This window comes from Hemiscyllium ocellatum, chromosome 37 (genome assembly GCF_020745735.1).
Source record: "Hemiscyllium ocellatum isolate sHemOce1 chromosome 37, sHemOce1.pat.X.cur, whole genome shotgun sequence".
In the NCBI taxonomy this organism is placed as follows: domain Eukaryota; kingdom Metazoa; phylum Chordata; class Chondrichthyes; order Orectolobiformes; family Hemiscylliidae; genus Hemiscyllium; species Hemiscyllium ocellatum.
Window position 1 is genome coordinate 15,573,908 of NC_083437.1, and position 26,102 is coordinate 15,600,009.

A 26,102-nucleotide genomic window follows, 5' to 3' on the forward strand; every position below is an offset into this window, starting at 1 on the left:
TTCCTGAGGTTTGTAGTGATGTCATTTCCTGTTCGTTTTCTGAGGGGTTGACAGATGGCATCTAGATCTATATGTTTGTTTATGGCGTTGTGGTTGGAGTGCCAGGCCTCTAGGAATTCTCTGGCATGTCTTTGCTTAGCCTGTCCCAGGATAGATGTTTTGTCCCAGTTGAAATAGTGGTTTTTTTCACTCGTGTGTAGGGATACGAGGGAGAGAGGGTCGTGTCTTTTTGTGGCTAGTGTGGAAAGCACTGCCTGCAACAGCAGTAGACTCGCCAACATTAAGGGCATTTAAATGGTCATTGGATAAACATATGGATGACAATGCAATAGTGTAGATTAGATGGGCTTCAGATTGGTTTTACAGGTCAGCACAACATTGAGGGCCGAAGGGCCTGTACTGCACTGCAATGTTCTATGTTCTATTTTTTAAAAAGCCAAACACCATCCTGACTTGGAAATAAACTTCTGTTCCTTTACTGTCGCTGGGCTGAAATCCTGCAAATCCTTCCCTAATGGCACTGTGCATCAACCCACAGCAGGTGGACAGCAGCAGTTCAAGAAGGCAGCTCACCACCACCTTCTCAATGACAACTAGGGATGGGCAATAAATGCTGGGCCCAGCCAATGGCACCCATATCCCATGAAAGAATAATCTTTTCAAAACCCATGTTGAAGGAAGGTTGAATGTTGGCCAGGATTCCGGGGAGAACCCAAAATCTATTGTTTGAATGACAAATGGGATCATTCACCTTAGCCAGACCCAAGTTTAATGTAATATCCTGATCCATGCAGCACTCCTACAGTCAGAACATGATACAGGACAGGAGGACATTCAGCTGATGGTATCTCTCCAGAAGATCTACCTCCATTGTCCCACTCTCTTATTCTTTTCTCCTTGCACTACAATCTTGTGAAACTTGAAAGGATTCAGAAAAGATTTTCAAAGATGTTACCAGGGTTAGAGGATTTGAGCTACAAGAAGAAGTTGAATAGGCTGGGGCTATTCCCTGGACTGTCAGAGGCTGAGGGGTGACCTTATAGAGGTTTATAAAATCAAGAGGGGCATGGATAGGATAAATAGACAAAGTCTTTTCCCTGGAGTGGGGCTGGCCAGAACTAGAGGGCATAGGTTTAGGGTGAGAGGGGAAAGATATAAAAGAGACATAAGGGGCAACTTTTTCACGCAGAAGGTGGTGCATGTGTGGACTGGGCTACCAGGGAAAGTGGTGGAGGCTGGTACAATTGCAGCATTTGGAAGGTATCTGGATGGTTATATGGATGGGAGGGGTTTGGAGGGATGTAGGCTGGGTTGGGATATCTGGTTGGCATGGATTAGTTGGACCGAAAGGTCTGTTTCCGTGCTGTACATGATTCTATGAAAAAGCTTCTTCATGTGATACCTCGCTCTCCTTTAGAATTTTACTGTGCAATCTGATTCCACCAACCTTGTTGCCGTGTTCTAAATCAACACATGCTCAAAAGCATTCTCACCTTCTTCCTGGGTTCTTTGTCATTGATCTTACATTTGTGCTATATGGTTACCGATCCCTCGATTACTGACACTCTGGTTATTGATCCCTTGTTACTGGCCTTGGACTACTGATCCTCTGGACACTGACCCCCTTGTTAATCACTCTCTGGTTATTAACCCTCTGGTTACTGACCCCCAGACTTTTGGAAACAATTTCCCCATGTTGCTCTGCAAAGATATCTCATAGTTTTGATGAGTCAATGAAATCTCCACTTAACCCCCTCCCTCTTCAGGAGAACGTGTCCAGTTCTCTGGTCTCCACACATTTAACTGAAATCAGTTCAAGTTACATGCTTAAGTCTAAATGTAGGATTTTAAGCTTCACCTCCTTTGCCTATACGGCACTCTGATTTCAAAGCTAGCTCTCATAGACTTCCAAGAAATAATAGCAGGTGGAGGCCATTTGGCCCACCGAGTCTGTTCCACTTTTCAACAAAATCTTTAGACAGTAACTCCCAAACCCACAACCACCATCATCTCTCAGGACAAGGGCAGCAGATACATGGGAACACCAGCCCCTGCAAGTTGCCCTCCAAGCCACTCACCATCCTGACTTGGAAATATATCGCTGTTCCTTCACTGTTGTTGGGTCAAAATCCTGGACTCTCCTCCTAGCAGCATTGTGGGTCTACCCACAGCACAAGGACCACAATGGTTCAAGAATACAGCTCACCACCTCCATACATTCAAGGTGACTAGGGATGGGCAATAATTGCAGGCCCAGCCAGTGACATCCACATTCCATGGGTAAAGAAAGGAACCATTGTGGCTGATCTGTTGTGGCCTTAAATCCACTTCCCTGCCTGACTCTCAAAACCCTTTCCCGACCAATCAAAACTCTAACTCAGTCTTGAATATATCACACATGACCCAGCCTCCATTGCTGACTGTGTACAGAAATTAATGACCTGTTGAGGGAAGAAACTCCTCCTCACCTGTCATTGTAAAAGAGAGACCCTTTATTCTGAAAATGTGCTGTCTAGTTCTAGACTCTCCCATGCAAGGGAAACATCCTCCCAGCAGCTATTCTCTGAAGACCATAAAACATCCCTCAGGCTATGCTGCACATGTGCATACTGGAGTGGGGGGAGGGGAATGGAGAATTTGTTGCACAGGGAACAAGTAGGTCATGCACATGTGACATCCACATTAAGATGCATGCATGGACGGCCAGCCGTCAATCTTAAAGGGACCGTGCAGTGCAACAGGCCTCCTGTGCACAGCAATTACACATTAGGGGGAATGCTACTCTCAGATGCCCCATAAACCCATTATTGATGCGAAGGGATGCTTGTATGCGTAATATTTACAGATGTGACTTGCTAACTGCCACCATCTCAGACATAAAGGCCTACTTTGGCAAAATAGTGTTCAACAGTTTGATAGTGTGTCTGCTTATTATTGATTCTCACTGTGTTTGATTGACTGAGGCTGGCTGTGGACTCAGAATAAAGTAAATAGTCAAAGTCTGCGAAGAGGAAGTCAGGATTGGAGCATGGAGCAGACATTTTAAAGCACTGTGAACAAAATCTATTTGCACATTGTGTCATCTTGGCATAGCTCCGTGCTATAAAATACACAACAGGCAATGAGCTGGAAACCAGTTCATGCCTGTCAAACTGTACCAGGCTTCTTTTATGAGAGGTTGAGAATAAGGAAGAAAATATAAGAGCAACGTTGTGGAGTCTTTGCAGAACAGAAGCACCATTAACAGCCTTCCACACCTTGGAAAGGTTACACAATGTTAGCAAGAGAGCTAGTGATATTTAACTTACAAGTAACAGGTTTAGAAACCTTCTCACACAGTGGTATGTGGTTCTGACTGGACTAGTTACTTTAGGCCAGGGTCACACATTATTATAATATAGACACCTTACAGGCAAAACTAAACTATCTGTACTTACCTTCATTCATGTAACCGTGCCATCACCCACAACTTCTTTTAAAGTTTTATCAAAAGGACACTGTTAGAAAACAAATTCCAACTTATATTGTAAAGGAATTACAGCAAGGCTTGCATTTATTTAGAAACTTTAACCATCCCATGGGATGCAGTTGAGGGGTAGTTGTTGAGGAGGAATGGGGTGGAGTGGGATATAGTTGGAGATGTAGTTAGTGGGGAGAGATGCATTGGAGTGGGATGTAGTTGGATGGGTAATTGTTGGGAGGGATGGGATGGAGTGGGATGCAGCCTGAGGGGTAATTGTTGGGAGGGATGCGTTGGAGTGGGATGCAGTTGGAGGGTTAATTATTGGGGAGGGATGCATACCTCCTGGGCTATCTGGAGGGTTGCTGTGGGACGCGACCTTCACTCCCTCTTCCAGAAACATCCCAATAATTGACACACACCAATCAGGCCGTGGCAAGGGTCTGGAATCCCAATCCCTCCGAAGAAATTGTGGCTGCTCCCAGAGAAATATCCCCCAGAGTTCCACAGTGGCGGAGGGTCTGGAGGGAGGTGAGTAATTTTGTGGAGTGAATGGTTCAGAGGGAGGGAGTTGAGGGAGATGACTACAGCAGGTTTGAAAACAAGGACAGACAGGTCCCCTCTCTCCATGCCTTCTCCCTCAGACAGTTTCTGTTTGTGTTCGACAGAAGAACCCTCAATACCTCTGTCATGCCCACCCAGGCTTGAGGTGATAAACTGCCCATACTGATTGACCAATGTGACAGGCCCACAGGCCAAGTTAATCTATTGGCTCAGGCCCTTAGCTAGTACGTGATTGGTCACGAAAGGCCCTCATTTGCATGGAGAAGGTCCACGACTAATCTTTCTGCCCCAGACTTGATTCAACTAGAGATGGGATCTTGTGCTTGCCATCTGCCCTCTCAGCTAAATGCAAAAGACCCCTTGGTGAAATTCTGTGGATGATTTCTGGTGCCTGCACCATATGATTTAGCTTTCAACAAATATCACAAACGAGGTAAAAACAATGACTGCAGATGCTGGAAACCAGATTCTGGATCAGTGGTGCTGGAAGAGCACAGCAGTTCAGGCAGCATCCAAAGTGCAATATCACAAACGGCCAATCACCCAGATTACCAATCTCTCTGCTGCCTGTGAATGCTTGCTGTGTGCAAATTTGCCACAACACTTTGGTACATTTCAACACTTTAATTGGCTGCAGGGCACTTTGGGATGTAAGATGCTACAGAAATGCAAGTTCATTCTCATTGAAGTTGGTCAGGCCTTTTGTCCTCCAATGGAAGAAAGCAGCATCTGACTCACTGGTACCCCCATGTGGTCAATGTAAAAATAGCAATATTTGTATGATTTCATTTCAAACATCTGAAGTGACTCCTTGAAATAGTTCACATGAAGATAATCCCTTCTCCCGCTGTGCCTTGGAATCAATGGAATCCCATTCAATTACTCCCTTCATTAAAACATCACATTTGTGCCTTTATATTTCTGTGGACAAAGCCAGGCTAAACGATTTCAGATGCTCAATCAAACGGCTGATGGGGAAGAATTAAAAGTCAGGCATAATGAGGCTGTTCAAAGCACATTTCAGGTCAGCTACGAAATGAGTGCATCTGTCAAACGCTGTCACATGGAACTGAACATGCAGCAATTCATTATAAAACACTGGAACTCATTATTGAGTTGATTAGCTGAAAGTGACCAGGTCTGTGAGGCTGCTTCTCATGAAAGAGCCATTCACAGTAGCAATCAAGCGACCAGTAACCTGCATTTATATAGCACCTTTAACGTGGAATCAAGAAGCTTAATCGACCAACAAGTTAAAGAATTCTGACTAAGACCTACCAGTGCTTAAAGAAATAGATGCTGGAAATGCAAAATAAATTTTAGTGCATTATAAAGTCTACCTCCTTTCTGATGTTAGCCACATCATAGTTTAAATGTTTAACAGATCCATATCAGTCCAAAAGCTCCTTTAGTTTCACATTTCAGCTCCAATTTCACTGACCTGCTGGTCGATTGCATCTTTCCTTCCATCACTCCTTCAGCAATTCCTGAACCAGGACTTGTTGGATTCTGCGATTTCTTTCACAAAACGCTCCCTGCTGCTGAGACATTTCTCCTGCAGCCATCTCCCCATCACTTTGGCTTGTTTACCTCTTTCCCTTGAGTCATGCCTCCCCTTTCATGAATAAAATGCTTTGGATACTTCACTCTGTTGAGGGTCAAATCTAATGAAGATGCTATTTCACTACAGGTCTTCAAATGTTCTTTCACCAACCTCAATAAGGGGACCCATTCTTTCCTGAGCTCAGAAATGCTGACAAATGAAAGCAGTGACAGGCAAGCTGTGTAATCCCAGCACCATCGCATTTCAGAATCTGGGAACAGGCCATTCAGCCTTCTGATCCTATTCCAATATTCAATTTGACCTTGTTTAATCTGTATCTTAGGGGAGAAAGTGAGGACTGCAGATGCTGGAGATCAGAGCTGAAAATGTGTTGCTGGAAAAGCGCAGCAGGTCAGGCAGCATCTAAGGAACAGGAGATTCGACGTTTCGGGCATAAGCTGATTCCTGAAGAAGGGCTTATGCCCGAAACTGTCGAATCTCCTGTTCCTTGAATGCTGCCTGACCTGCTGCGCTTTTCTAAGAACACATTTTCAGCTCTAATCTGTATCCTAACCTAACCATTTGGCCTAATAAATATCTATCGGTCCAATATTTTAAATGTTCAATTAACCCAAGTCTCATTTGTTTTTTTTTGTGGAATGGAACTTGAGACTTTGACTACCAATTGTGTGAAGAAGTGTTAGCAGGATATATTGCTCTATTTTTATATTTCTATGCTCTCAAACTAGACTCTACCACCAAAGGAAATATCACCTCTCCATCCACCCTGTTATATTCTTTCATCAGCATAAATACAGTAATTATATCACTTTGTAATAATCCAGATTCACGGGAATACATATTGAGTCTATCCAACATGGCCCAAGGAGAGGCAGCTGGAGTTTAATTTCAATAAAGATGAGATGCTACATTTAGATTAGATTCCCTACAATGTGGAAACAGGTCATTTGACCAAAGAGGTCCACACTGACTCTCCAAACAGTAATGCACCCAGATCCATTCCCCTACATTTACCCCTGACTAATGCACCTAACCTACACATCCATAAACACTATAGGCAATTTAGCATGGCCAATGCACCTTATCTGCTCATCTTTGGATTGTGGGAGGAAACCAGAGGAAACCCTCATACACATGGGAAGAATATGCAAACTCCACACAGACAGTCACCCAAGGTTGGAATCAAACCCAGGTCCCTAGCACTGTGAGGCAGCAGTGCTAACCACTGAGCCACCATGCTGCCCATTTGGGAGGCAAATCAAGGCAGGACTTATGATGAAACGGTCCTGGGGAGTGTCCTTGAGGTGGAGGTTTGTAGCTCCTTGAAAGTGGAGTGACAGGTAGATAGAATAGTGAAGAAGACATTTAGTACACTTACCTTTATTCCTCAATGCACTAAGTATTGGAGTTGCGAGGTCATGTTGTGGCTAGTCCACTTTTGGAATAAAGGGTGCAATTCTGGTCTCCCTCCTATGGGAAAGATGTTGTGAAACTTGAAGGGGTTTAGTAAAGATTTACAAGGATATTGCCAGATTTGGAGGATTTGAGCTCCAGGAAGAGACTGAACAGGCTGGAATAGTTTGCCCTGGAGAGTCGGAGGCTGAGGGGTGACCTTATAGAGGTTTATAAAATCATGAGGGGCATGGATTGGGTGAATAGTCTGAGTCTTTTCTTCCAGGGTAGAGGAGCCCAAACCTAGAGAGCATAGGTTTAAGCTGAGAGAAAATCTACAGGGCAAGTTTTTTCACTCAGAGGGTGGTGCGTGTATGGAATGAGCTATCAGAGGAAGTGGTGGAGGCTGGTACAATTACAACATTTAAAAGACACCTGGATAGGTACATGAATAGGAAGGGTTTGGAGGGACATAGGTCAAATGCTGGCAAATGAGACTAGATTAATTTAGGATACCTGGTTGACATGGACAAGTTGGACTGAAGGGTCTGTTTCCCTGCTGTACGCCTCTATGACTCTATGACATGGTTTTGATCACTTAAAATGACATCTGCTCCTCTTAGAATGACAAACCAGTACAGACAAGTAACAAAGAGGAGACATGTGGAGGTACACAATCAAAACAGTACTATTTATTTATGGATAAAACTCCACAAATTGTTCAGCACCAAAACCTTGACGGTGTGCACCTGAACATTGAGATACTTAGATTTAAAATAAAAGACAAGTAGTGTCTGACTTGGTGCTACTGAGAACGGAAATTAGTATAAATAAGGGCAGAGGAGCAGGGCCATTGAGGGATAGCAGGGCAGGCCTGGTCAAGGCAATAGCTATGTTCGTTGTACTCACCCGGGGCAAGTGTGAAAAATGCCATGTTGGTGGAAGTTATCAGGCTGGTAAACCTCTCCAGCCCGGCATTTACACCCAGGGGACCACACTGTTGGAATGCTCCCTTGTTTTGGAATTACGTGGATAATAAATTTGAAAGAAACTTGATGCATTGTTAAATTCCACATTATTCCACAGGTCTGCAAAATCATTCATCCTCAGGAGCGTGACAATGAAGCCTGCTCATTGGGCAGAGACCGTCATTACCATCACTAATGCTGCACTTGCACTAGAGAATACAAAGCCTATCGGAGCTGCTGCCAAGTCACTTTTTAGACTAGATTCCCTACAGTATGGAAACAGGCCCTTTGGCCCAACAAGTCCACACCGACCCTCCAAAGAGTAACCCACCTAGACCCATTCCCCTACCATATATTTACCCCTGACTAATGTACCTAACACTATGGGCAATTTAGCATGTTCCCGTTCACCAGACCTGCACATTTTCGGATTGTGGGAGGTAACCAGAGCACCCAAAGGAAACGCACACAGACACGGGAAGAATGTGCAAACTCCACAAAAACAGTCATCCAAGGGTGGGAATCGAACCCAGGTCCCTGGCGCTGTGAGACAGCAGTGCTAACCACTGAGCCACCATGCCACCCTTTTAACCCTTTGTGTCTCCATAGATTTGGAAACAGCATTGCTTGCTTGTATTGTCTAAGCAATGATTTTTTAAAAATTCATTTGTAGGGTTTAAGCATCACTGCCTAAGCTCACATTTATTGCCCGTCCCTAATTACCCCTTGAGAAAGCAGTCAGCCACTTTCTTGAGGCACTGCCATCCTGCAGCGAAGATATGAAACCCACAGTTTCATTAAAAAGGGAGTTCTGGAATTTTCCAGGAAAGTGACCAAAGAGAAATTTCCAAGCGAGGTCAGTGAGTGGCTTGAAGTGAAACTTTAGGGTGAGTGGTGTTCCCTTGGCTCTGCGGCCCTTCAAGGTGGTATAGGTCACAGGTTTGGAAGATGCTGCCAAGCAGGCTTGGTGAATTTCTGCAGTGCATCTTGTAGATGGCACACACTGCTGTCCCTGTCGGTCGGCAACTGAGGGAGGCATTGTTGAAAAGAGTTGGGTAACATGCCAATTCAGAGGGATGCTTTGACCTGGATGGTGGCAAGAGGCTTGAGTGTTGTTGGAGCTGCACCCAATCAGGCATGAAGAGAGTATAGCATCACACTCCTGACCTTGCGCCTTGTAGATGATGGAGACGCTCTGCGGAGTCAAGAGTTTCCTACTGCAGATTTCTGGAAGACGCGTTCAAGAAGAGCATTAAAGACATATTATGGGTCACATAAATGTCCATAGGCAATTAGCAACACCACCAAGCATTAAACAAACATGTTCTGCGAATCAGAAAAAAAGCATTGTATGGGCCAAACTGACTGGGTGTGTGGTGTTAATACTGGCTGAATTGGTTTGAATGAACACTGACAATAGCAATAGCACTACTGACAAACACTCAGCTCACATTACTGGATGCATCAGGAAAGACAGAACCTGGTGTTAGCCGAAGCCCCAGTCTGTCCCTTGGGAAGCTCACTCTGACTTTCAACTTTGACCTTAGTTGATCCAGGAGCTTTGGAAAAGGTCATGTCAACCTCTGTTGGTTTATTGAACGGGTGAGTCCGAACAGCAGGAGCACGAGCAACGTGAAACCTTATTGAAGTTCATGGCAGGAGGGATTTAAAGTTTATCTGTGGCCATAGAGTGTTGCATGAATGGTCATTGCTGGTGTGGAGCATTCTCCACCAAGAACTAACCTACAATTAACTCTTTCCAGGTTCTTACCAGAACTTCACAGTCAGAGGAGCTTCCAGTTTCGCTGGATATGAATTCAGGTCAGGAATTCTCCCATTGACTCATGGGTGAAAGGATTGATCTTTGATGCACATTATTCATGGATAGCTCGCGATTGAACCTGTGGTCTGTGCTGTATTGTCTGATCTGTGCAGGAGAGTGTTATATTTGCCTTCCTGGCAAGAAACATGATTGAGAATTCTGCTTCCTAACTGCAAATGGATAATCCCTGTATAAATCTGATGTACGTGCGAGCGTGTCTGAGTGAGCATTTGTTTGAGGAATTAGACGTAACAGAGCCACTGACTGTTCAGCTGCATACAGACCCCTATAGAGGCCAGAGGAATTCAAGAGAACAGAGTCACAATCTGTCCCCTTTAAATGATGCTGTCTACAAATGCTTTGAGTGTCAAATGGACAACACTGAACCCACATTTCCTTCACAAAGTTAAAACCTTAAAAGAAAATGTTGCAGAGACTGGAGTGGAGATAGTTGAGACTGGACAACATTAACACTTGTGTTTCTCGCTGGGGTTGCCTACTAAAGATCAGAGACTTTGACTCTTTGCATAGGAACAATTGCAGAATGTTGCAGTGTGGGTGGATAAGACTCCAAACCTGAAGGGTTGGGAGTCACGGGGAGAGGCGACAATTCAGGGAGGTCAAAAACAAAAGATGCCATGCTCTGTGATTCAAAGCATGCAGACTGTCAGAGGAAGAGGAGATAGAATGAGGTAACAGGTTCCACAGTTTTTCAGGTCCAGAACTGGAAGGCCGTGACGGTAGCAACTAAAGAGCAAACCACAGGGAACTGAATGGTGCAGTGTGCCCTTGTTGATCACATTACAGTTCCTCCTTCTCAGTGGGCATGTTCGGAATGGCTGGCTCTTTCTGATCTAAGGCAGGAGTTGTTGCCCCTGGAGAGGAGTCTGATGTGTTTATTGTGGAGGATTCGGACACCGGTGCCTCTTCCTCTTCCCGTTCCAACTCTGATGTTGTTGTGGTGGGTGGCTCGGGGGCAGACCCGACAGGTGAGGCCTCAGTTGGCACGTCATCAGACCCCGGGGAACTGACGACGTCTTCGTCTTGCTGCAGCTCCTCCTCCGCCCCGAACAACATCTTCACCAAATCGTCAGCCGCGATCCTCTCCTGTCAGACACAGGGGCAGTGAGCAGTAGCATGGTCTCTACACAAAGCCCAAAGACTAGGCCCCAGCACCTTCACTCCACAGCACGGTGGAGTTCTGACTCACCTCACACCCTCCTCTCCAGTTCCCTTCCCCCCTAAAGCCGCTGGGTTTAAATCAGAGCCAGTTATGGCCAGGTTGTGCCCTGCCTTTGGCCACTCAGTGGGGACCTGTCTGCTCCCTGGGCCCACATAGCTACCGCTGCCAAGGCTCTACACAAACAGCAACCCCACTCACAGGCCAGAGAGAGAGGGAGAGAGGGAGGAGGATGTTCAGAAACTGGGGTAGAGGGATCATCACAGGGTTCACAAGGCACAGGATTCAAACGCAAGTGAATAACCCGATCAACTCACCACCCCCTGACACTGTGCAGCCCCTCCCCAAGACACCACCCAATCTCCCCCCGATGCTGTGACTACTCCCAGCCCAGACACTGAGACCCCCTCACCCCGACGCTGTGACCCCCCCTCACCCAGACGCTGTGATCCCCCCCTCACCCAGACGCTGTGATCCACTCACCCAGACACTGTGACCCCCCTCCCCAGACACTGTGACCCCCCTCACCCAGACACTGTGACCCCCCCTCCCCAGACACTGTGACCCACTCACCCAGACACTGACCCCCCTCACACAGACACGTGACCCCAACTCACCCAGATACCGTGACCCCCCACCCCAGACACCGTGACCCCTGAGCCCACAGAAGCCGTGACACCCCCGACACTGTGACCCCCATCCCCTGACACTCTGATTCCTCTCTCCCCCAAAGCAGTGACCTATCATTGTGCCTTACCCCAGACTCTGCCCTTCCATTGACATTGTGCCCCTTCCTCCGACACTGTGTACCCAATCCTCCCCCAACAGTGTGCCCTCACCCCCCGGGACACAGCCCCATCGCCGATGCTGTTCCACCTCCCAAAAGGATGCCTCACTCGTGTCACTGTGCGCTCCCTCCTCTCCCCCCCAATACTTCCTATTGCCCCACTCCAAGCCCCATTATCCCCTTCCCCTGTGGCGCAGTACGCTCCCCCCCTCCCCGCCCCCATACTTCCTATTGCCCCCCAGAGACCCCATCATCCAGTTCCCCTGTGGTGCTGTGCACTCTCCCCTCTCTCCCTATACTGCATATTGCCCCCCAAAGACCCCATCGCCCATTCCCCTTGGTGCAGTGCCATACCCGCTCCTTATGCCGGGGGTCTAATGTGAACCAGAGTGCCACCGCACATCGCTGCCCTTTGGTCACAGCCTGGACTCCATGTGGGTTCTCTGCTCCCGAGGAGAATCCCACCACACGGCCACACCTCGGCTTCACCTTCGCCTGTGGAAGGAGAGATCATTGACAGGTAGCTCCATAACATCCTTTTACTGAGAAACTACAGCAAAGGGATCAAGGGTTATAGCATGGGATTCCACCTCAAGACTGAAGCAGCCGACTGCAGCTCTGGATTTACAAACGGTGTGGGTCGCAGGGTCAAGGGAAGAGCTTCAGTGGAGCTCAACTGTTCCTGAAGCCTTCGGAAAGACACAGTGAACACAGGAGATGGTGCAATATCTCCACGCAAGAGCTTGTGGGAACAACCATTGACCCCAACAACACTCACAGTAACATTGATGGGAGAGGAGAGAGGGGGACTGCCTGCCATTTTTTATGGAATCCCTACAGTGAGAAAGCAGGCCATTCGGCCCATTTTCTACTTCTGAAAAGCTTCCCACACAATCCCTGTAACTCCACATTTCCCATGGCCAATCCACTTAACCTGCACACCTTTGGACTATGGGAAGTGACCAGAGCATCCAAAGGAAACCCACAGAGATACAGGGAGAATATGGGAATTCACACAGTCGCCTGAGGCTGGAATCAAACCCGGGTCCCTGGCACTGTGAGGTAGCAGTGCTAACCACTGAGCCACCAAGCCAGCCCTTATAATGGGGTCCTGTTAGAAATGGAAGGGCTGGCGGATGCAGTGGGTAATGCCCCTCCCTCTGATTGTAGAGCTGCTCATTCAAGACCCACTCCAGAGCCTATTGGCTGTGGAAGCAGCATTCATAATAGGGTCAAACAGGTCAGTTATCAATACGCAAATCCTTCTAACACAGGAGACAACAGTGGGAGAGTCTCATGTACAGCGTTGTTTACATCGAGTTGGTTAAAACAGGAGACCAGCGCCGGCAAAAAAAATACTAGCTATGGAAACAGAGAAGCATTGTCTTTGTCTCCTCTTGTGTCTCTAGATATGGGAAATCATAGAATCCCTACCATGTGGAAGCAGGCCATTTGGCCCATTGAGTCCACAGTGACATTCTGAAGAACATCCCACCCGGTACCAGCAACCCACCCTGTAGTCCACCTAGCCTGCACATCCCTAGACACGCTGGGAAATTTAGCATGGTTAATCCATCTAATCTGCAGATCTTTGGACTCTACGTTTATGGGGGTGGAATGGATTTACTTGAAGTCCTGGGCAAATAAGAGAGCAGACCTCTTGAAAAAATATTTGTCAAAATCAAATTGATTGATAAATAAAAACTTACTGTGATGTTTTTTGCATCGATTTCAGTGAAAATGAAATCTCCACCTTCAAAATCATGGTTTAGATAGAGAATGGCACTAGAGAAAACACAAAGTTTGACCATTAAGAATCTGTAACAAACATTAGGCTGCACTCAGCCCGCACTGTGTACAGAGCTGATTTATAGAAACAATAAGGCCATTGTCTCTATAACATAGGAGCAGAAATTAGGCCACTCAACCCCTATTCATTCAAGTTTGCTCCTCCATTTAATTATGCTCCACCATTCAATACAGCACAGAAGCTGGCTATTCGGCCCATTGAGATTTACTGTCATTCTCTATGCCACCAGTGGAGGCACCAATTCAAAGGAGCTGTGGCCAAATCTAGAATGATTGCTGACACCAGCTGATTCAGGACAGAGCAGGGATTGGCCTTTCAGTATGACATGTCTCATGGCTGTAATCCATGAGTCACTGGGTGGGTGGCACATGGTGATGCCACATGGCACATTTATTACTGAGATCAGGGCAGGTGGTCAGATTCGACAACCTCAGCATTCAGAAGTCCTGCAGCAGAATAATAAGATGGAAAGAATTAACCAGGGGATTGTTAACCGCCACCCCTAGGCAAGATGGCATCCACAGGCTGAAAGCCACATGAGTTTTCTTATCTCACTGCACTCTGGTAGGTAGGTCTCCAATCAGTGCACCGGGGCTGCCCACTCATTACCACAGTTCCTGTCAGGATATGCCCAGTTGTCTCTCAACCCCCAATCCCATTCCTCTGTGATTCTCAGGAGAGCTGGTATTCCATTAGACTCTGCCAATGGCCTCTCAGTGTCAAACATTGACTGAGCCTGACCGTGGTGTCACCATCTCTTGGTCCCCACTGAAAGAAAGCAAGAGAATGCTGTTCGGAAGCTGGGTGATCCCACCTGCGAGTGATGTGAATATAAGGTGATCCTTGACAAATTCCTCCCAAGATGTCGTTCAACCCTTCAACAAGTTCAAAAGTGAACTGCTGACATAGGTGGCCACCATCTTTGTTCCTCGTCACGTGGACCCTGCTCTGTTTGTGTGGTCATGTCCAAAACTCCCATGTGCCTTTGCAGCACAACCATATCACCTGCTTGATTGCTTGCTCACAATTATGAGGCATCGGGAAATATAACATTTGAGAGGTACAAAATTGAGGCTGATAGCTGATACAAGTGGATCCTGCTATGACTGAGAAAGGAGGTGGCAGGGGTAGCTGAGTATTTATAAAAACATGACTGACTGCTCAAATGATAATGCTGTCTTAAACACTGGCCTGACTGATACCACGTTAGTTGGTAAACTCGAGGCCATGGTTCATTGTGAATTTTCTTTTTCTTCCTGTCCAAAGTTAGCCACGCGCATGGAAAGACAGGAACATCATCGAAACCAAGAGCTTTCTGTGAGGGGGGCTGTTAGTTTCCTGACATGAACAGCAGTTCGTCCAAAGCTTTGCTGCACATTTTCTAAAACACGCAAGACCCAAGCAACATCAACTAGCCACGAAACGACACGACCAGCTATCCCTAGTAGCCACACACGCAGACAACAAGCAACATGAATTTGCCTGGGAAAACACTACTATCATAGGGCAAGCCAGACAGAGAACAGCCAGGGAATTCCTAGAGGCATGGCATTCATCCACAAACTCCATCAACAAACACATCGACCTGGACCCAATATACCAATCACTACAGCGGACAGCTGAAACTGACACCCGGAAGCGGCAAGGACAGACCACTATAAATACCGGAAGAAACATCAAAGAAGCGCTTCGCAGGAGGCTCCAGAGTACTGATGATGTTGCCTAGCCAGGGGACGAAACGTTTGCAACAAAAACTTCCAGCTCGGCGAACAGAACCACAACAACGAGCACCCGAGCTACAAATCTTCGCACAAACCTTGAAGACCCATTCACTTACCAGCCGCCGGGACCACTGATCTCTCTTGGCCCCTAGTTGACCACCATTCAGACTTAACCTTCTCCTGCATGTTTTCAAATTCCTCCATCTCCTCACTGCTCCCTATCCCTGTAATCTCCTACAGCCCCCAACAATTGCATGACCTTTTCAAATGTTTCCAAATTTCTGATTATGACTATTCCACCTTCAATGCTGTGCTGTTAATAGCTGAAGCCTCAAAGTCTGCAACCCTAAATAAGCTTGAGGTATAAAGCTAGATGTAAATCCTTTCCTTGATAATTCCTTTATAACATTGTGTAGCATTATGTATACAAAGCACGTACCAGTAGATTTAAGCAGAGCTTCTTCTCTGATGTTATCAGACTTATGAACAGCCCTCTTATGTCTTAAGAATTGATATTTCTCTGCACCCTCTCTGTAGCTGTAACATTATAGTCTGCATTCTGTTCTATTACCCTGATGTACTTATGATTTGTCTGATTAGCAAGCAAAACAATATTTTTCACTGTATCTCAGTACATGTGACAATAATAAATCAAATCACAGACCTGCCTCTATCTGTTACTGTGTCAGCAGACCCTTTTTGTACTCTTTGAAAACATATAAAGAACTAACAGCTGAGTTAACTAAATTAATGAGCGACAGTCCCTTAAAAGGGCATTTTAATGAGAATCAGATCTTCAGAGAAAATTTTTAAAAATTAAATTAAAATGTCATTCCCAGGGCTTATGATGCACTCGAGCCCCTGCAGTCACAGAAGATCTCAAATGTACCAGAGAATTTTTTTAATATATGTGCTGATATACTTAATGAATCAATATACCCACCTATTTATTTGCAATCTTAATAATACAATGAACATGATATTAACAAATAAGTCTGATCCTAAATCCCTCAGTCTCTCTCTTTCTCCTTTAAAATGAAAAATCACACAACACCAGGTTATAGTCCAACAGATTTATTTGGAAGCACTAGCTTTCGAAGCGCTGCTCCTTCGTCAGGTAGCTAGCTGCTGAAGGAGCAGCGTTCTGAAAGCTTGTACATCTAATTAAACCTGTTGGACTATAACCTAGTATGGCATCAAGAGCATTTCCAAACTGACAGCCAGACTACTGCGACCACTAGGACTCCTAACAGCACACAAACCAACAGCCACCCTCAGACAACAACTCACCAGAACGAAGGACCCGATACCCAGCATGAGCAAAACCAATGTAGTGTACAAAATCCCATGCAAGGACTGCACAAAACACTACCTAGGACAAACTGGAAGACAGCTAACGATCCGCGTCCATGAACACCAACTAGCCACGAAACGATACGACCAGCTATCCTTAGTAGCCACACACGCAGATGACAAGCAACATGAATTCAACTGGGACAAAACTACTATTATAGGACAAGCCAAACAGAGAACAGCCAGGGAATTCCTAGAGACATGGCACTCATCCACAGATTCTATCAACAAACACATCGACCTGGACCCAATATACCGGCCACTGCAACGGACAGCTGGAACTGACAACCGGAAGCGGCAGATTCAAACCACTACAAATGCCGGAGGAAAGATCACAGAAGCGCTTCACAGGAGGCTCCCAAGCACTGAGGCTGTCACCTAGACAGGGGACGAAACATCTGTAACACAAATTCCCAGCTCGGCGAACAGAACCACAACAACTTCATAGAATCTCTAAAGTGTAAAAGCAGGCCATTCAGCCCATTGAGTCCATATCAACCCTCTGCAGAGTATCACAGACACTCACCTCCCTCTGTGTGAAAACAATTGCCCCTCTGGATCCTTTTGTGTCTCTCCCCTGTCACCTTAAATCTATGCCCCCTTGTTTTAGATTCCCCTACCCTGGGGAAAACCTATTGGCTATCCACCTTATCCATGCCCCTCATGATTTTATAGACCCCTACAAGGTTACCCTTCAGTCTCCTATGCTCCAAGGGAAAAGGTCCGAGGCTATTCAGCCTCTCCTTATAACTCAAACCTTCCAGTCCAGTCCTTGTAAATCTCCAAATGTACTTGCAGGAAAGACACAGACTTGGTTCATTTGTACCTGTAATCCCGCTCAGTGTAGGCAGGATGCTCTTTCCGACATTCCAAAGCTTCGGAGTTTAGTATGCAGTTGTCAACATGGACTGAGTGGCTCAGGTCTTCACGATTGTCTTGGATTCCTGTCAGAGGGAAGGGGAAACCAACGATTCAGAGTTAATCACCCATAGATACCTGGATCTATGAATGATTTATTGGTGAGACCAGAAAACAAAGGGAATTCTGAAAATCTGTAACACACAGGAAGAGCTGTAAATACAAGGCAAGTTAACGCATCTGAAAGGGGAATTTCCGATGCACAGCGTTACAGGACAGCAACAGGCAAAGCAAGGTGCAAATTTGCATTCCTACTTCAAACAGAACACTGACCATAGATTGGAGAGTTCCAAGTTCATTTAGACGAGGACTAAAATAATGTGTGCCATCATGACTGGAATTCTGGAAAGAGTCATGGAAATTAGGGATGGGAGAGTGTGAGGAGCTTGGTGGTTTGCTTATCAGGGCACAGAAACCTGGGGCTGGGAATGGGGTCACTGTGGTCTGGTTGGGGGTGGGGTCACTGGGCTCTGTTTGGGGTGGGGTCACTGCACTGGACTCTGGTTGGGGGTGGGGCCACTGGACTCTAGTTGGGGGTGGGGTCACTGGGCTCTGGTTGGGGGTGTGGTCACTGTGCTCTGTTTGGGGTGAGCTCACTGGGCTCTGGTTGGGGGTGGGGTCACTGTGCTCTGTTTGGGGTGGGGTCACTGTGCTCTGGTTGGGGGTGGGGTCACTGGGCTCTGGTTGGGGGTGGGGTCATTGGGCTCTGGTTGGCGGTGGGGTCACTGGGCTCTGGTTGGGGTGGGGTCACTTGGCTCTGGTTGGGGGTGGGGTCAACTGTGCTCTGGTCAGGGACCCTGGTAAGGAGCAGCAACAGGGCCCATGATTTCAGTTCCTGTCCCTGGTGGAACTTTCCAGAATCATGCACAAATCCATTCAATAATGTGACGGTGAATGTTCAGGTCCTTCTGGATGGAGGAAATGTGAGACTGTGAATAACATTCCCACCTGTTTATCTTTCTTGCTTCTTCTTTCATATGCTAACAGAATTGCCGTGTATCTGCAGAATGTTCCACTTTATAACAATGTACCAACATTAACATCCAACATGATGCTTCATTTCAAATGTGAGATAATCATTCATCTTGCCCCAATGGAAATATCTTGTCCAACAAGGCACAGGATGATGGTAGTAACAGGAAGAGGCCATTGAACGCCTCAATCCTTCTCTGCTATTCACTAGGATCACATTTGATCAGTGGTATAATTTCATTTACTGCATTAGCTTCTCATTCTTTGACAGTCTTTACCACACAAAGATCCATTCACAGAGGAGATAGTGAGCACTGCAGATACTGGAGATCAGAGTCATAAAGCACAGCCAGTCAGGCAGCATCCGAGGAGCAGGAAAGTCGACGTATTGAGCATAAGCTCTTCATCAGGAATGATTCATCATTCCTGATGAAGAGCTTATGCTCGAAACATTGACGCTCCGGCTGCTCAGATGTTACCTGACCAGCTCTGCTTTTCTAGCACCACACTCTTTGACAAAAATTCATTCATCTCCATCAAGAAAGCTTCAGTTGTCCCAGCATCCATTAGCAGAGCGAAAGTCCAACTGGGTATCTCAAAGGAGAGCTGTGGGGGAGTTGGACTGCAAGGTGCAGCCATTCTGTGTACCTCCAATAGAAATATGAGGAGGTATCCTGGGGAGGTAATGGCCTGATGGTAATATTGCTGGTCTGTTAATTCAGATATGCAAGTAATGTCATGGGAATCCGGGTTCAAATCCCGTCAGGTAATGTCCTGGGGATCTGGGTCTGAATGTCCTGGGGATCTGGGTCTGAATCCCCTCAGGTAATGTCCTGGGGATCTGGGTTTCAATCCTGTCATGGCAAATGGTGGAACGTGAATTCAGTAGAAATTTGGAATTGAGTGTCTGATGATAACTACGAATTAATTGTTGGAAAACCTCATTTAGTTCACCACTGCACTTTAGGGAAGGAAGCTGCCATCCTTACCTGGTCTGGCTTACATCTAACACCAGACCAACAGCAATGGGGTTTGACTCTTAACTACTCTCTGGGCAATAGATAGGGGCAGCACGGTGGCACAAGGGGCAGCACGGTGGCACAGTGGTTAGCACTGCTGCCTCACAGCGCCAGGGACCTGGGTTCAATTCCCGCCTCAGGCGACTGACTGTGTGGAGTTTGCACATTCTCTCCGTGTCTGCGTGGGTTTCCTCCGGGTGCTCCGGTTTCCTCCCACAGTCCAAAGATGTGCGGGTCAGGTGAATTGGCCATGCTAAATTGCCCGTAGTGTTAGGTAAGGGGTATATGTAGGGGTATGGGTGGGTTGCGCTTCGGCGGGTCGGTGTGGACTTGTTGGGCCGAAGGGCCTGTTTCCACACTGTAAGTAATCTAAGTAATCTAATCTAAAGATACTTGCTCAGCCAGTGATGTCCTCAACTGATGAGTGAATTTTTTAAAAATCCAGATGCTCTTACTTCCACGGCAGCTCCCTGTATCCAGCCTCACATGTTTTTTTAACCTGAGAGGGAACTGAGTAGACCAGCATTTATTGTCCAGAGGGTAGTTAAATGTCAGCCATGTTGCTGTGGTCTTTACAATTAGATTCCCTACAGTGTGGAAACAGGCCCTTCAGCCCAACAAGTCCACACTGACCCTCCGGATAGTAAACCACCCAGACCTATTCCCCCTACTCTATATTTACCCCTGACTAATGCACCTAACATACATATTCCTGAACACAATGGGCAAGTTAGCATGGCCAATTCACCTAACCTGCACATCCTTGTATTGTGGGAGGAAATCAGAACACCTGGAGGAAACCCAAGCAGACACCGGGAGAACGTGCAAACTCCACACAGTCACCCAAGGTTGCGATCAAATCCAGGTCCCTGGTGCTGTGAGGCAGCAGTGTTAACCACTGAGCAACCATGCCACTCACATGTAGGCCAGATCAGGTAAGGATGATAGATTTCCTTCTCTAAACAGGCATTGGGTTTTTAAATTTTTTTTTTATTGCTCGCAATTCTTTGCATGTACCTACCTGAAGCAGATTAGATACCCTTTGGCCAAACATAAATAATGACAAACCTCAAATAAGTCCAGAGTAAGTGCAAACACACATTACCACCGCAAAGCTGAGACAAAGTCCATCACCTTCCACTGCAGTCCGACAGACGAGGTGGGTATAGGAGAAGTAGAGGGGGTTTTCCAGTCGGAAGTAAGATTCGATGATCCTGCGGGCTTTTTCACTGACGTCGTAAAACAGCTTCGATGTTTTCAGTGAGATCCTGCCTTGCTGACTGAGCTGTCAGAGAACACATAGTTGTAAATAAAGGAGAAAACCGGAAAAGAGAATTGGTGTACAGCAGGAAACAGCAGCATTCATCCTCAATGAGTACTTTTGTAAAAATCAATAATGAAGTGACTTGGAACGCCAGAACATGCAGGTATTACATGTTTCGGAATGACTGATATGGCAACAAATAACAGGGTAAAAGACTTAAATTTATTACTTTAAGTTTATTCCCCTTATCGTTCAATTTTTTTTTTCCTTTCTAAGTGCTGCTATATTGCCCCACGCTTTCAGTTCACTGTTTGGAATACGTGTTTCCAGAATAACAATAAGACGGATTGTGGGACTCAGTGTCCATGGAATATTGGATTAAAACTGGAGGGATCTGTTGCAATCATGAAGTTTTTTATTATTTTTTTCTTGAAGCAGTTTAAATGCTAGGGTCAATGAAACAATAGTTATTAACATATTGGCTTATTTACAGGATTGACATGGTGGCTTAGTGGTTAGCACTGCTGCCTTACAGCCAGGGACTTGGGTTCGATTCCAGCCTCTTGCGACTGTCTGTGTGGCATTTTTACATTCTTCCCATGACTATGTGGGCTTTCCCTCCAGGTGCTATGGTTTCCTCCCACAGTCTGAAGATGTGTAGGTTAGGTGAATTGGCTGTGTTAAATTGTCCATAATGTGCAGGCTGGGCGGATTAGCCATTGGAAATACAGGGAGAGGGAGTGTCGGTTGGGTGAGATGTTCTTTGGAAGGTCAGTATGGACCAGCTGGCCTGCTTCACCGTGTACAAAGTTAAAAATCACATAACACCAGGTTACATTTGTTGCGTGATTTTTAACTTTGTACACCCCAGTCCAACACCGGCATCTCCACATCATGACTACTATTCACCAGTGTAGAGATTCTATTCTATGTGTGACTGCATTTCACGTTTGTTTTTAACCTGAATGACATAATCTCATAGTGTGATGTGTCTTTCATCTTTTGCAAGACAGGTTTGTGAGCATGGGCAGTGTGAAGAGACTAAGAGGAAAGTGTCACTGCAGGTTCATTGTCCCACTTTTCCAGTTCCAGCGTGCAGAAGGCTAGAGTCTTGAGATCATCGCAGTTATGCCATCTAGTTATGAACCATGCCATTTGTTGTAAACACAAATTAGAAATGATGGGGGAGAAGCCAAATTGTCACTCTTGGTGGCACCAAAATTTGGACAATCATTACCTTCAAATCAATCGGGCCACTCATTGCCTGAAATGGTAGAAGTAAACAGCAGTACAGTACCGACAAATAACTGGACAGATCATTAACATAAAAACAAAGTCCTGCAGAGGCCAGGAATCTGAAATGAAAGCAGACGTGGAAGGAGAAGTTTGAGCCTATTTTCAGAACTTCAAAGAGGAATTGTAATCAACTAAAAGTATTCACTCAGTTTCTCTCGCTACATACGGTCAGACCGGCTGAGTTCCTCCAGCACTTTCTGCCTTTATCTTGGAACGAACCTTGGCTGGTCTGACAGTGAAGATGAATGGACAAGGGCTGTGGGCACTTGAAAAGCTTAAAACTGAAAGCTGAAACATCAACGCAGCAGAAAACAGCAGGAGCTTTCAGCACAAGGACAGACAAAAGGAATGCTTGACAGGGTATCAGATGGAATTAAAGGGAGCACAGCTCTATGATGAGGGCAGAAGGGAAAGATAAGAGAGAAAGATTTTAAAAAGACATGAGGGGCAACTTTTTTACACAGACAGTGAACCACCAGAGGAAGTAGGGAAGGCTGATACCACATTTACAGGCATCTGGATGGGTATATGAATAGGAAGGGTTTAGAGGGATATGGGCCATAAAGTTGGCAAATGGGGCTAGATTTATCTAGGATATCTGGTTGGCATGGATGAGTTGCACCACAGGGTCTGTTTCCGTGCTGTACATCTCTATGACTCGAAGTGTTGAATACGGTACACTTACAACATCAGTGGATAAGGGGTGACCTGATAGAGGTTATAAAATCATGAAGGGCTTTGCTAGGATGAATAGTCAAGTCCAAAGCTAGAGGGCATAGGTTTAAGGTGAGAGAAGAAAGATCTAAAAGGGACCTAAGGGGCAACATTTTCAAGCAGAGACTGGCGCATGTATGGAACAAGCTGCCAGAGGAACTGGTGGAGACTGGTACAGTTACAACATTTAAAAGGCATCTGGATGGGTATATAAATAGGAAGGGTTGAGAGGGATACAGGCCAAATGCTGGCAAATGGGACTAGATTAATGGAGAATATCTGGTCAGCATGGACGAGTTGGACCAAAGGTTCTGTTTCTGTGCTGTACATCTCTATGACTCTGAAGACATTTGGATATGTTCATGAATAGGAAATGTTTGGAGGGATATGGACCAAGTGCAGGCAGGCGGGACTAGTTTAGTTTGGGATTATGGTCGACATGGACTGGTTGGACTGAGTGGCCTGTTTCCGTGCTGTATGACTCTATGATTTTATAAGACTGCACCCAGGGACATGTATAGTGCTAGGGGGCCTGTGGGTGAGGTTATGCCAATTCACCTCATATCTGTTCTGAATCACTCACCTTTAGTGCTTTGAGTACTGTCACTCCCTGGAATCGCTCATTTGGTGTATGAGGAGAAGGTTTCCCTTGATAACCATCACCCATTGATGCAGCAGCCTAGAAACGATCGGAAGGTGAAGGATATAAAACCAGTCAGAGCAGATAAGTTCTGCAAGCCCCTCTCTGCTGAGAAGATCATTATTCCATCAACAAGTTAAATTACCACTTAAACTTTAAATGAGTGGCATTGCAAGGTTGGCACTTCTGTTCCAGAAATGTTTCTCTGACCAGATTCCCATCAACACTATCTCATTGTTTGAATTTGCATCCTCACTATACCTCGCCCATCTCCCACCCAAACATTTCACATCGACAACCAATTTGCAACCTCTGGTACATTTCCCATGAAGGATCTCCGATGACAATTGAAACATTTCCTCTTCATGGCAGTTTCTGCTTCCCTGTCGTTGGGGTCATTACCAATTTTATTATTCTTCGAATGGAGCCAGTTGCTTCATTTCAGTCAGCTGGTCAGACAGGGAGCTGGGTCAGGTAGGGGCTGGGTGAGGTAGGGAACTGGGTCAGATAGGGGCTGAGTCAGACAGGGAGCTGGGTCAGGTAGGGGCTGAGTCAGATAGGGGCTGAGTCAGATAGGGAGCTGGGTCAGGTAGGGAAATGGGTCAGATAGGGGCTGAGTCAGACAGGGAGCTGGGTCAGGTAGGGAAATGGGTCAGATAGGGGCTGGGTCAGGTAGGGAAATGGGTCAGACAGGGGCTGAGTCAGATAGGGAAATGGGTCAGATAGGGGCTGAGTCAGGTAGGGAACTGGGTCAGATAGGGGCTGGGTGAGGTAGGGAGCTGGGTGAGGTAGGGACTGGGTTTGATGGGGAGTTGGATCTGGTAGGGGCTGGGTTAGGTAGGGGCTGGGTTAGGGAGGGGCTGGGTTAGGTAGGGGCTGGGTTAGGGAGGGGCTGAGTTAGGGAGGGGCTGGGTTAGGTAGGGGCTGGGTTAGATAGGGAGCTGTCACTCCTGGCCTGGGTCAGGTAAGGGCTGGGTTCGATGGGGAGCTGGGTTAGGTAGGGAACTGGGTTAGGTAGGGAACTGGATTAGATAGGGAGCTGGGTCAGATAGTGGCTGAGTTAGATAGGGAGATGGTTTAGGTAGGGGCTGGGGTACATAGGGAACTGGGTTCTGTAGGGACTGAGGTAGGTAGGAAGCTGGGCAGATAGGATCTGAGTTAGATAGGAAGCTGGGTCAGGTAGGGGCTTGGTGAGGTAGAGGCTGGGTTAGATAGGGAGCTGGCAGAGGTAGGGGCTGGGTTAGATAGGGAGCTGGCTGAGGTAGGGGCTGGGTTAGATAGGGAGCTGGGTGAGGTCAGGGCTGGGTTAGTTAGGGAGATGGATGAGGAAGGGGCTGGGTTAGATAGGGAACTGGGTTAGGGAGGGGCTGGGTTAGATAGGGAGCTAGGTTAGGGAGGGGCTGGGTTAGATAGGGAGCTGGATGAGGAAGGGGCTGGCTTAGATAGGGAACTGGGTTAGGTAGGGGCTGGGTTAGATAGGGAGCTGGGTGAGGTCAGGGCTGGGTTAGTTAGGGAGATGGATGAGGAAGGGGCTGGGTTAGATAGGGAACTGGGTTAGGGAGGGGCTGGGTTAGATAGGGAGCTGGATGAGGAAGGGGCTGGGTTAGATAGGGAACTGGGTTAGGTAGGGGCTGGGTTAGATAGGGAGCTGGGTTAGGGAGGGGCTGGGTTAGATAGGGAGCTGGCTGAGGTAGGGACTGGGTTAGAAAGGAGCTGGGTTAGGTAGAAGCTGGATCAGGTAGAGACTGAGTTAGATAGGGAGCTGAGTGAGGTAGGGGCTGGGTTGGGTAGGGGCTGGGTAGGTAGGGGCTGTGTTAGGTAGGGGCTGGGGTAGATAGGGAGCTGGGTCAGGTCAGGCCAGAGTTAGGTAGGGCCTGGGTTAGGTAGGGGCTACATTAGGTAGGGAGCCGTCATTTCTGGCCTGGGTCAGGTAGGGAACTGGCTTAGGTAGAGAGTAGAATCCCCTGGGGTGGATGAGGCCAAGATGTCAATCCTTGCCAGGACAAGTTGGGATCCCCCCCATTATGGGGTTGGCCTGAAGAGGAGACTGAACAGTCCTGAGGCTGGATCGGAGCAGCATGATAGTTTGGAAACATTTGTTCTGTCGAAAGAGCTTGGAAATGACTGGAATTTCTGTCCAGATTAATTCCGGTTTCATATGCAATAGACAAACCTTTCAGACTATCCCCAGTTGAGCATGGGCACCCATCTTGCTGCTTGTATTGATAGATGGGCACTCTACCCATTAATCTGCTGTAGCCAGCCTAGAAGCCATTCCTTCATTTCAAAATGCTCAAGTAATTCTAGCCCATTCACCTAAACACATGGCACCAAATAAACAGGATGAATGTGGCTGGTGGTACTCACATTGGAGAGATAACGTAGCTCCTCACACTCCTTGCCTGTGATCACACTGTCAAGCACCACTCTCTGAGTTCCATTCAAAACTTTTGCGTTCATTGTAACCTTGACATCATTATAGAGCAAGGGGCCCCCTGGAGCAGGACAAAGGAGATTTGCAATATTTAGACAGTGTGTGCCTGGGAAGGATTGCTGAGTCAGGTATAAGAAAAATTGCAGGAACTACTACTGAGAACAAGGCTGTGTTTTGGTGACCTGCAGCCCTTAGAGGTGGCACTGAAAAGACAATTTGGTATT

General features: G+C 46.7%; 1 protein-coding gene across 1 annotated transcript in view; it reads right to left on the reverse strand.

Moving 5' to 3' along the window:
* Nucleotides 1–7,644: 7,644 nt before the first annotated feature.
* The window catches only part of p3h1 (prolyl 3-hydroxylase 1), a 37,976-nt gene continuing 19,518 nt past the window's right edge, over nt 7,645–26,102 (reverse strand). The window contains exons 9-15 of the mRNA XM_060851835.1: nt 25,812–25,939; nt 23,388–23,483; nt 20,665–20,815; nt 17,448–17,565; nt 13,447–13,522; nt 12,092–12,232; nt 7,645–10,877 (exon numbers count right to left, since the gene is read on the reverse strand). Of these exons, the coding sequence (XP_060707818.1) occupies nt 10,572–10,877; nt 12,092–12,232; nt 13,447–13,522; nt 17,448–17,565; nt 20,665–20,815; nt 23,388–23,483; nt 25,812–25,939 (1,016 nt within the window). The 3' untranslated portion in view covers nt 7,645–10,571. The remainder of the gene's footprint in view (nt 10,878–12,091; nt 12,233–13,446; nt 13,523–17,447; nt 17,566–20,664; nt 20,816–23,387; nt 23,484–25,811; nt 25,940–26,102) is intronic.